Raw genomic sequence first — 11861 nt, forward strand, 5'->3', positions numbered from 1 at the left:
ATGATTCATCAACACACCCATCCAGCATTTTTAGAATAAAGGAACGAGAGGCCCATAGATAAGCAAGTAAACAAAATCATGTGATCAAACTATGCTGTAAAATTGTTGTAACAAAGAAATATGAATTTTTTTACAAGTAGAACAAACTATATTGCTTGGTGTGAATACGTTAAATTGCTCACATGCAGCAAGTTCCTTTTTTATGTCTAGTACACAAACCCTAATGCTGCTGATATCTCCTCCTCGAACCGAAGGAATAGCCCTTGATCGAAACATATCTTCTCCTAATGCTGCAAAGCCTCTTGCTCAACTTCTTTATTGCCCTTCGAAGGTTCTGAATATAAATTAAAACCATAAAAATATTCATAAAATCAATCTATATGCCAGAATCGAATTTGTAATTAATACAATCTTATGAAACATGATCGCACGCTAATCCGACCTGTTTTCCTATATATATATTTATACGGCTGAAGAATATGTGAATTTAAAAAAAAATAATTTATTAATATGGCTATAATATGTCTTCGACACCGGACCGATATATGTTTCTAATTTGATTTTTAAGATTTAGCGGGTCGGGTCTGAAGTCTCCACCTGTTAACCTATTTTACTAACCGTTGAAAGGTTAAATGCAAATATAGAAAATTGGAGTCCCAGCTCCTCTCTCTTGTTAACGGAGGGCGAAAAATTTTCCACCAAAACCCTCGCCGTTCTCCTCCGACGAGCTCGCGCTCCTCTCTATCCGAACTCTGAATTAGCTGCAACACCAGTAGACTGGTAATGTCTAAATATTTAGCATTTATTTTCTTGTTTCCTTTCTCTTTTCCTTTTGGTATATACATATTTTGCCTCTATAGGTAAAATTCATGCTGGTTTTAGTTGGTCATTGGATCAGATGGCTCCCTTGTCCTGGAGGCACCACGCTCTCATACAAGCTCTATTGTCCCGTGGACCTTTGAAGGAGGAGGAGTTCTATGCGGTATTCACCGGAGTCAGTGGGAAAAATCCAGGTATTGTTTTTGGTTGGATTTTGATTATAAAAGTTTGATATTTTAGGCGGAATTTTGGTTGGTTTGGTAGATCTGACTTGCTACTAGTAATACAACTGTGCCAAGTTGTGGTTTTTGTTAGATATATGAATTTACTTAGCTAATTCGCATTGTGAATGTTGTAAATTAAGCTTCAAATGTTTTAGGTTAGTTTCAATTTATGATCTTTTTTGTTGTATAATTAGAATCTTTTTTTGTAAGGTGCTTAATTTGCTGCTGCAATTTTGGGGCAAGTTCTGATTTTTTTTTTTGGTTCTATTATTAGAAAATTGATCTTTCCAATTGGGCCCTTAAATTTGGGTATGAAGTTACAGTACAGTTTTCTGAGCATGTTTAATTTGAATTTTCTATATCACTTAAATTAGGAATTTAGGGTATGAAGTTACAGTACAGTTATCTGATCATGTTTGATTTGATTTATCTGAATCACTAAGTGTTTAGATGATCTATTGCAGTCACCTATCGGAGTCTGCTCAATGATGTCCTTCTCAAGATTAACAAGGAGCTCGCTTACCTGCAATTTGAGTTGCGAGCTTGCAGAGACCAGTATGATGGTGAGGTTTATTATGGAGTGGTTAATAATGTAGCGGATGAGCAATCGAAGCTTGGGACAAAGTATTCAGTTCCACAGATTGCATTCTACAAGGGAGTGGTATGCCATCATTTTTCTTATTTCCTTACAAGTTGGACTTTTCCACCAGGGGTGTAAAAATAAATCTCGGGCTCGAGCTCGAGCTCAGCTTGATTTGGCTTCAGCTGAGCCGAGCCTGAGCCTTATTTTAAGGCTCGATTTGAATTTCGAGCCGAGCTTTAGCCGGCTTGCTCGCAGAATCGATTCCTTTTTTTAATGTACAAAAATTTGTGGAGCTCAGCATGTCTAGAAGCACAGGAGAACATTCTTTTGCTGATATTATTACCAATATTCAATACTGGGTTATTCATAGCATTACTATACCTTCCCTATTCATTGCAGGTTGGTTGTTCGTCAGTACGGGGTTAGCTTACGACATGTTTGGAAGTCCTCGTCCAAATGAGTATTTCATGGAAAGCTGACTTATCCAATTTTGATTCTTTGGAACAACTCGATGAATTTAGTAGATCCTTTTAGAAGTAGGAGGTCCTCAATGACCATAGATCGAACTTATCCAATTTTTATACTTAAATATAATATTTATTAATATTATATATATATATATTAATATATATAATATATAAATATATTTATAACAATTAGATTTTGATCCAATGGCTTCTATGATTCTATCTCTATTTAACCCTAACCTTAAAAACTAATAAAAATTTTCCCCATAAATCCAACCTCCTACTCCATCAACAAGCCACCATCGCAGCGCTGCTGCCTCCTCCTCCTCCTCTCGTGGCCATTAAGCCTAATCTCTTTAATAATTACAGTGAAGTAGTTAAGCAGTTAATTAGTGAAAATGAAAAAAAATTAAAAACTAAAGCAATTAAGCAGTATTGCAGTAATTAAGTGTTAAACTGTTAAATGTTAATTAATCAAACCCTTTTGCAGCTACAGTAAATCAGTAATTAACACTTAAATGCGTAATTACTGATTTACTGTAGCAGTGAAGAAAATAGAAAGCAAAGCTGGTGATGAAAGGGAGAAAGAGAAGGGGAAAGGGAAGAAGAAGAAGAATCATCTAAAGGGAAGCAAAGCCGGTAGGGGAAGGATCAACAAAGTTACAAACCTTAGTTGTCGCCTTGCCGGTTGCCGCTCGAAGCTGTGAAGGTGAAGGCCGTGCTCGCCACTCGACGAAGGGAATGGTTGCGCTCGGCTGGTCACTTGCTAATGCTCGCTCGGAGGCTCGGCGAGATCGAGAGAGGGAGATTGAGAGTGAGGAGAGAATGGTGGGATTTTTAGGGCTCGGAGAGATTGAGAGAGAGAAGGCTTCGGGGAGATCGAGAGAGGGGAGAATGATGGGTTAGGTTTTTAAATGGTCAACGGGGTTGCCTCAAGATCTGACCCGATATCAATTTAAACCCAAAACCATTGGGCTCTCCTGCAAAATGATTTAGTGGGCCGCCCGGCCCGCTACGCGCCTTGGCGGACCGCCACGCGATTTGGCGGCTCACCAAGAAGGCCTAGGCGGTCTGGCCACCAAGCCGAGGCCGCCTGGGCTGTTTGCGAGGTGGCCGGCGTGTCGCCCTGCCATGGCGGCCGCCTTGACTGCTATTTAAAATATTGATTTTCCGTTAGTATAGAGTGCAATATCCTATGCATATTTTCCTCTATGTTGTGCACATCTTTTTGATTTATGATTAATGTTAGTTACCCTAATTCTAGTTGTTCATGGCCTTCCTTTGTCACTTATATATTATCTAAAAACCTTAATTATGTCTTTCTCTGAGACTCTTGAGGTCCATGTTTAGTTGAATGCTGACTTCTTGAATCTCTATCAATATTCGGTGAAATGTTAAGTTGATGCATGTATCACCTTACATGTTGGGTCTGACATGTCATACTTTCATATTGCATTCTTGCATGTATTTAATCTTCATTGCTCATCGTACTAAATAGTGGAAAAAGCCTAGCCCACAAACATTCCTTGAATGTTCTGCAACCATTATAAACATTTTCATCTTTTATGTGGATGGAGGTGGACGTAAGGTGGAGTGAGAAACTACCAAGGTAGATATGTTGACAGGTAATGCTATCTATTAGCAGTCTGTAAAGTGTTTCTGAGTATGATACTACTCATAAATAATTAGTGTATTTCAATCTTGGTCTTACATAGAGCACTTAAAGCACTGTCCTGCAGCACTTGTTACCTGTACTTCTCATCTCTGGTCCTATCTGTTGCAGATAGAAGCAATAGTTCAGGATGCTGCAAATGAGGGCTGCGTAACCAATATTGAGGCCCTTAACATCCATCTTGAGAATCAGGTTCCAGAAATAGAACCCTCCTTTACTATAACTTGCTAAAGAGTTTTACTTCACAATGCCTATATCTACTATGCACTAGAATTACTTTTGTCAGATCCATTATTATTAAATGTCTTGGGCCTGAATAACTAGACTTCGGTTTCAGGTTTTGTCTGGGCAGGGTTCACAAGATAGTCAATCTCATATTCCTCCTGCATTTAGGAACTTCTCAATGACTCAAAAGGAGAAGACTCTCAATGATCTCATACGGGACAGATTGCTGTCACACACGTCCAGCGGTAAAATTGGTCTTGGCATAAGATCATTTTTTGATCTTCGAAGCTGGTTCCGAACTAATGATATTCCATCATGTGATGTCTGCAATGAAGCTGGTGTGAAGGTACTTGTTTACTCTTTCTTCAATTGAGTATTGTTGCAAAAGGAGAATTGAGTATTGAGTATTGTTGCACTCTATAAACAAAATTTAAATAAGATAGAACACACTCCTCATATTTCATAAGGGACAAATATAGATCTAAAAGCATCTCGTTACTAGCTTGGTCAATCAATCTAGTATTTTCTACCTTTCAACTTATTTTTTTTGTTTTTCCTTGAGATGTTCTGTTTTTTTCCCTCTTAAGGTCTGGCTCTTTTCAAACTAACAGCTGGTACCTAAATGTTTATGATGTTTAACTCTTTCTGAAGTTCAGGAAAAGGAGTCAAATTATTATTTAAGTTCATTTTCCTACTAGTTTCTCCTGTATATTTTATTTTCCTTTTTGTATGCCAAACAGGCCTTGTTGTGTCCTAATGAAGGTTGCAATGTCAGAATTCATGCTTACTGTTTAAAGAAGAAATTTTCTCAGCGGAAGGTGTCAGTTACCTTTCTCTTATGCTTCTTTTCATTAATTTTTATTCTTCGCCGACAGGATAATTGTTAACCCTATATAAAATTTGACTAACGTATACCATTCATTATTGCGAGTTTTATTACCATTTATTTATACAGGGTTCAAGAGCTTGCCCTGGCTGCAGTACTGAATGGCCCCGATCAGAATGTGAAGAGGAAGAGGATACAACCCAACCTGAAGAAAGCCAATTGACTTCTGCTGATACTATGAGAAAGAGGCTTAGAAGTGCCAAAAGTGAAGCAGTAGAAGCGACTCAAAGTCAAGAACCCTCTGCCGCAATACCTAGGAACTCTGCTGCAATACCTAGGAAGAAGCATAGAAGCTTCAAACTTGAAGCAGTGGATGTTGCCAAAGCCACTGACTCTGTTGGATCCCCTCAACCGACAAGGCCGATAACTAGGAGGAGTACTCGTCTAACGTGATCACATATAGTTAGGTGCAGCTATGAGCTTTCCTTAACTTGTATGTATGTCAGCTATGAGCTCTCCATATATTTGTTCAAGGAGCTGTATTGGCAGTTCTAGTTCTCTTTTGGACCTTAACCGATTCCATCTGCTATATAATTATGGTTTTCATTAGGCATTGTATTGTTTGCGAGCAAGATCAGGCCATTGTTGTATCATGTGTTCATTGCTTCAGGGATCATTTGGATTGAGTATAGCTCTATAACTAGTTACTCTTTTTTAACCTTTTGCTTTAGGAAAATTGCTGTTTGGTTGAAACTAATTTAGTGGTGTTATTATTATAATGTAAATGTAGTGGATTTAGAAGTTATATTATATTAGAAGATAAAAAATACTTATTATAGTGGACGGATGAGAGAAGAGAGAGAGGAGACTCAGGGAGGAGAGGATTAAAATGATAGTTGATTGAAGTGATGGCTTGTGAATAGTAAAGTGATAATTTGGCTTTGTTGGTGAATGTAAATGTTATGAATCAGAATTAGGCTAATTTGTTTGTAGAAATTTCGACATTTTTATAACTAGATTCAAAGAGTCTACTTTTATGTTATGATTTCAAGTAGTAGCTTTATGAGTGTCGGATCTAATGACTTTATGATGATTTTAATATTGGGGTGAAAAGATATGATTGAAATAATGGAGAAAGGTTGAAAGTGGATAGAAATGAAAATATTGATATTGCATTGGTTGTTGGAAGGTGGCGTGATAGCTCTGATGTGGTGGAGGTTGGTAATATAAGTGGGTGGCATGTGGAGGAAGATAATGAATATGATTGAAGGTAGAGTCATGGGTTCTAGGTTAGATCTACTTTTATAAAAATAAACATGTATGATTAAACGGTAAATGCACGATAAAATATTAACTTAAGTTAAGGCTTATTTCTTAATCCTAAATAACTAAGACTTTAATTTTGATTTAAAAGCAATAAGTAAAATTAATTAATTAGACTCGACTTAGCTTAACTGACTTGACTAGTCGACTTCATAGTCGAATCGTATAAAAAATAGTTGGATAGATTAGAGGAGAGAAGAATAGGTTTAAGTAGATCATTCTTAAATTTACAAATGTCGACTAGAAATTCTTAATTTATCAGTTTTTTGGTATAGTTTTATGTGGACTCTTGAACTATTGCCATTTTTATATGCATACTCTCATCTATTTTTTTAGTACACAGAGACTACTAGAATTATATAGTTAATAGCACCAGACTGATCAAGTAGTTAGACCATATTAGGTAGTTGGACCAGTGAATCGGTAAACCGTTGAGTTGCTTATTTTCTAGAATAACTTAGTTGTTCTCCTCCATATTCAGTTATTTTATTATTTACCCTAAGAATAATTTAGTCCTAATATTAAAGCAATTATACATATATCTATATATATATATATATATATATATATATATAAGAAAATAGAAGTGTAATTAAGATAGACTAGGTCAGAGGTCGGGTTATTATGGTAATGGTCTAACTAATGGTTCAGTCCGTAAGATTGCTTGTCTTTAAAATATATTTTGAAATATTTAAATAATATATAGATAGTTCTAAATAATTCTAAAATTAAATACATATATGTAAGAGTATAAGGGCATGTATTCTATTACTTGGCTATAACTCATCTTTATATTTAATGATATCAAAATTTTAAAAAGTTTTGGTTTTGTATATCACAGTTCACGACGTATTGATCAATTCCTAAATAGTAACAAAACTAAATATTTCAACACATAAATACAATATATTAGCAAAAAATATGAAATTAGTTAGAACTATATATATTTAAATAATCATTTAGCTTTCAAATGGGTTTGACGGATGAAATTTCGACGCCGAGCCAAAATTTTCTTCGAAGCCAATACAGGAGTCCTAGTGGCCTCAATATAATAATTCATTTTCTAGAGCAAGATAGAGTCACAACCATCAATATTATTTCTGAAACATCCGCCTTCAAATACATTGTCCGTCACGTGGCTAGCACTCAGCATTATTTTCACGTGATCTGTAAAATAGTCAATGTTTCTAAATATATAAGATAAAAGCTCAATATTTTTATAAATAATATAACTAAAAAGAAGTCCAAAAATACCATAGGCCACAACAAACCTCAAAATACACATCCATACATCTAGGAGTCATCTATTGATCTAAAAATATTTTCACCAAAGGTGATGTGCTATATATATATGCCAACATGATTACAATAAATGCATTTATGCAACATGTCTATGACGTCTATATCTACAGCTCACACATATCAACAACGTAACAAATGATATGCATCATTCAAACTATCAAATCCTTTACCTCACGCTCACATAGAAGCATAGCTATGGATTATCATTATATGCTTACAGAGCTATCAACCATATAATAAACATATGCTCATAGAATTGTCAATCACATAACAAATATATGCTCGCACATCATCTCACACATTTAGTACATTCTTATTAGAAACATATCGTGCGTTGGTGGTAGTGGTTTGTGAAAGAATGTAATTTAACAAATGATAACAATGGTAAATGTTACGTGGTAAATTAGGACAGATTGTGAAGGTAACTTGTAGGTGTTGATAACTTGTAGAACAGAAGAAAGGAGGGAGAAGTTGCATTATGCTTTACGGATAGGGGAGGGGGTGATCAGTCACAAAGGAAGGAAGCAATGGCATCTTTAGATCAAAGCTAGATTGGCCAAAACTTAGAGTTAGTCGAAATAAGAGAGAATGAGAGTAAGGGAGATGAAGATAAAGACCAATAATCCTCAAATAATTAATGCATAATCCAAATAGTTTGTCTCGACACTTATTTATAGGATAACCCACATTCTAAAATAATTAATAGAGTCCTAAAGCAATAAAAACATGTAAACTAATCAATGTTTGAGTAAAATCTCGTTGGCTGGCCTTTGAATGGGGCTAGGGGCGTTCAAATGCCAAAAGAGGCTTTCTGCTCTTGAGCTCGACGCATTTGAACGCCTAGACCTGAGAGTGGTGATTCTGGGCTGATTTAGTTCGTATCAACATTAACGAGGGATAGTGGTATGTTTCGGTTAAAAACTTATCAGGGTTCAATTGATCTAGAATTAATTCTAGAGGGGACTATACTCTTAGGGATGAGGGGGGATGATAAAGGCGGCAACAACATTAGCCATGATAGAGGATGAAGCTCGGCTAGAGAGAGAGAGAGAGAGAGAGAGAGAGAGAGAGAGAGAGAGAGAGAGAGAGAGAGGTCGCATAAGAGGGAGAGCGGGGGACAAGAATTTTTCGGCAAAGCCAAGGTTTCAATATTCATTCGATAATCCCAAATGTGGTTAGCACTTAAATACTTATAGGTGGCTAGGTACAACTCGGTTTGGCTAGCCCGAGCGTATTAACTAAACCCAAATTAAAGAGCTAAAAGCAAATGAGCCTAACACATCAATTCTAAGATTAGGTACGCACCACAAGTTGGTAGTTACCTAATTTGACTCAATCAACCAACTAAGAGCTCAGCCTAACTAACTTAACCAATGACTAAATTACAAACTCAACAATTCTAATTAAGCTAAGGGGTTTTGGCCCCTCTGATTAGCTTGAGATAATCAGGTTGACTTGAGTCATATAAGACTTTTTGATTGCATTGAGCACACGGTGGGAGGAATCCCTCACTACGAACCCATCGCGACACTCCTCCAATGGATGTTCGAGCTACAGGAAAAATCCCAAGAAGAAATGAAGGCAGATGTAAAGTGCTACATCAAAGAGTTCTAAATCTGCAAACAAGCGAAGACTCTCACAAGCTAGCTGGACTACTCCACCCATTGTCAATTCTAGAGTAGATCTGGGAGGACATATTGATGAACTTCATAGTGGAGCTGCTCGATGTCTACGGGTACTCAATCGTTTTGGTAGTTGTCGACAAGATAAGCAAATATGCTCACCTTTTAGTCGATACAAAGCATTAGAGTGTATTGGACTTGTAGACTATCACTTGGAGCTACCTAAAGGGACATAAGTACATTCGATTTTTCACATCTCAGTTATGAAGGTTAAGATTAGATCAGATCTCACTATAGGGACTAACTTGTCGGAGCCTGCTGAAGATCATAATGTGGAAGAGCCAGTGTGAATCCTAGCCAAGTAGTGGGGTTGACATGATGGCCAAATGAAGATGGAGGTTTTAGTGGTGTGGCTAGGCAGTCCACCGACGAGGCGATGTGAAAGATGGAGGATGACTTGATAGACCGTTTTCTCCACTTTACACCTTGAAGAGGGAAGCATGTTGGGTTGTTGCGATTCGAGATTATGATACAAATTGAACTTGACCAACCCGCTGATATGAGATAGTTCCTTAGCCACTCATTATTTTATTGCTTTGGTTTTGTAGTAGTATTTGCTGGTTTGCTAAAAACTAAAAAAAATTGGCGGGCATGTTCGAACGCCAAGAAGAGCTATTTGGATGCCTACATCGCGTTCGCACATACAGAGGCACTGTTTTGGCCATTCAAATGGCTTCGTGCGGCTATTCGAAATGCTCGATGCTGAGATTATTTCGTAATAGGATTTTAATCAGTATTTTTGGACATATGGCTAGCCTTCGAATATATGGAATAACGACCACTTTGGGATTATTGAACAACTAGGAATTAATCAACTCTTCTCGTTGATCTTTTCTCTTTTTTTCCCTCAAACTTCCCTCAATCTAGCTGACCACCATTGTTGGCCGAGCTCCAATCTCTTTCGTCTAGCCCCCTTCGTCCCTAAGAAATGATCCATTCTCTCCCTCCTCTTCTATGCTTTGCACAACACCTTGATTGACCACATGCCACCATTACTCCACATTCACCAACCCTAGTCAAGCTCCACCAACATCCTTTATTCAGCCACCATTTTGCTGATCCATTCTAATAGATTCAATCCTCCATTCCAGATCTTTCAGACCACAAAACATTATTATGATCCATTTGTTGAATCTCAAGGACCCTAACTTGAAGGTTTGTGGTAGACCTAGCTTCAAAACCACAAGTTGGATTGTGAATTGGAGGATATATTCAGACTCACATTGCTGGAGGGAGTAGGAAGATACCTACGGATCGCTATTTGGAGGTGGTTTGTATCATTGGTATTAGAGAAAAGCGGACCTCGAACCTCTATTAATAGTGGATACAAGGTCAATGGCCACAAGGAGACAACCTGTAGATATGCTAGTACAGATGGAGATGGAACCTCAAACTACTTCTGAGCCAACTAGTACGAGATGGAACAAGTCTCAAACTGCACCATTGCCATGCTGAGCTGATGATGCAATAGATGGACCACCTATAAAATGAGCAAGCCAAGTTTAGAGAGATGATAGGACTAGGGGGATCAGTAGACAAGGGAGATTAGAAGCAAGACGATACTGTTCTGACAAGAGAGTCGTGTTGGTTGTAAAGAGGGAGGAGAGAGATTGAGGCTAGCGGCCAAGTTGAGAGGGGAGATACTAGGATGCAAGGATAAAAGCCAATTAATCTTTTATTCATGCAAACCTAAGATACAATCCATAAATTCATATTTATAGAGATTAAATCAAAAGAAACCTCTTCCTTATCTTTCTTAGATAAGTCCTTCGTTTCGCCATAGATAGAGTTTTCTGGAGAAATCTTGAATACCAAAGTTGTAGATAAGGTGGTTGCCATCTCTAGGTGGTTTTATAATATTATAATACTAGACGAATATCTTCTAAATATTTTTCCAAGACTGCACATAGCTGGATTTAGTTAATTACATAAAATTCTAACCTAATAAGATTTGACTAAACCACATAAACATAATAATTAAGATAACTAAGACTCATCCATCGAGTCCAATGTCCCATTGATATGATTCGATTGGATCCAGTTCATATCAATCCACCATGCTTCCCTAACAACCTTGTTCTCAAGGTGTCTATGGTGATTTCCAAACCTTTCGTCGCTCTTGAATTTCATGTTCATGGTGGTGTCTATCGGAACTTGCAAGAGATATTCTAGATGATCTACCAATTCGATCGATGTGAAATTTGGATATATTGTAACTCCTAAAGAGAGTTTTCAACAAATCCAATATCTTGATATTTGGATCGCTAAATTGGGAGATACAATTAGATTAGAGGTCGAAGGTCAGAACAGACAGACTTGAGAGATAAAATTGCAAATTGGTTATTGAACTCAAGTCCTGGTCTGACCTAAGGTGGTCTTGGCCCTAATTTATGGTGGGTTTTCTTTTTTTCTACCTTAGCTCGACGTGGTTCAAAGTCCAGCTCCTCAGGCCAATAGTCTTCCTCATCAAAATCCTCGAAATCGACTCAATTCTCGAGCCCGTTGTCGACCAGTTATTGGAACCCAATGTTTGCTACTCTAGCCATACCTGGATAGGGCAGTAAGGGATCTATATTCTAATTTAGAGGTATTTGAGAGTCTTGATGGACCGGTGGTGATACGGTATGAACCGACATTATAGAAACCGGTTGCAGTGCACTTGGGTTGGCAAGTTGATTTACTAATCTTTGCATCACGTCTATCTGTTTTTGTGCCAACTCAACGTTTCATTTTATCAT

At 37.3% G+C, this 11861-nt stretch overlaps 1 protein-coding gene across 4 annotated transcripts; it reads left to right on the plus strand.

Annotated features, from left to right (window-relative positions):
- Positions 1-565: 565 nt before the first annotated feature.
- Positions 566-5425, plus strand: LOC140786836 (uncharacterized). Of its 4 annotated transcripts, none has more exons than XM_073135521.1 (7): positions 566-780; positions 883-1013; positions 1508-1704; positions 3877-3957; positions 4103-4336; positions 4731-4808; positions 4946-5425. In XM_073135521.1, the coding sequence occupies exons 2-7, from the start codon at positions 899-901 to the stop codon at positions 5267-5269; spliced, it is 1029 nt and encodes a 342-aa protein (XP_072991622.1). In that variant the 5' UTR covers positions 566-780; positions 883-898; the 3' UTR covers positions 5270-5425. The 4 variants fall into 4 exon arrangements, with proteins under 4 accessions (XP_072991622.1, XP_072991623.1, XP_072991621.1 ...); XM_073135522.1 differs by having other exon boundaries at positions 631-780; positions 861-1013; XM_073135520.1 differs by having other exon boundaries at positions 631-780; positions 899-1013.
- The last annotated feature ends 6436 nt before the right edge of the window (positions 5426-11861 follow it).

Source organism: Typha latifolia, chromosome 4 (assembly GCF_019914945.1).
Source record: "Typha latifolia isolate L0001 chromosome 4, TyphaL0001v2, whole genome shotgun sequence".
NCBI classification, from domain to species: Eukaryota; Viridiplantae; Streptophyta; class Magnoliopsida; order Poales; family Typhaceae; genus Typha; species Typha latifolia.

Excerpts from the sequence above, each read along its gene's own strand:
- LOC140786836 (XM_073135521.1), top strand. The coding sequence starts at position 899 with ATGGCTCCCTTGTCCTGGAGGCACCACGCTCTCATACAAGCTCTATTG. Across the intron at positions 4,337-4,730 it reads GCAATGAAGCTGGTGTGAAG|GCCTTGTTGTGTCCTAATGA; the intron begins GTACTTGTTTAC and ends TATGCCAAACAG. Across the intron at positions 4,809-4,945 it reads AGAAATTTTCTCAGCGGAAG|GGTTCAAGAGCTTGCCCTGG; the intron begins GTGTCAGTTACC and ends TTATTTATACAG.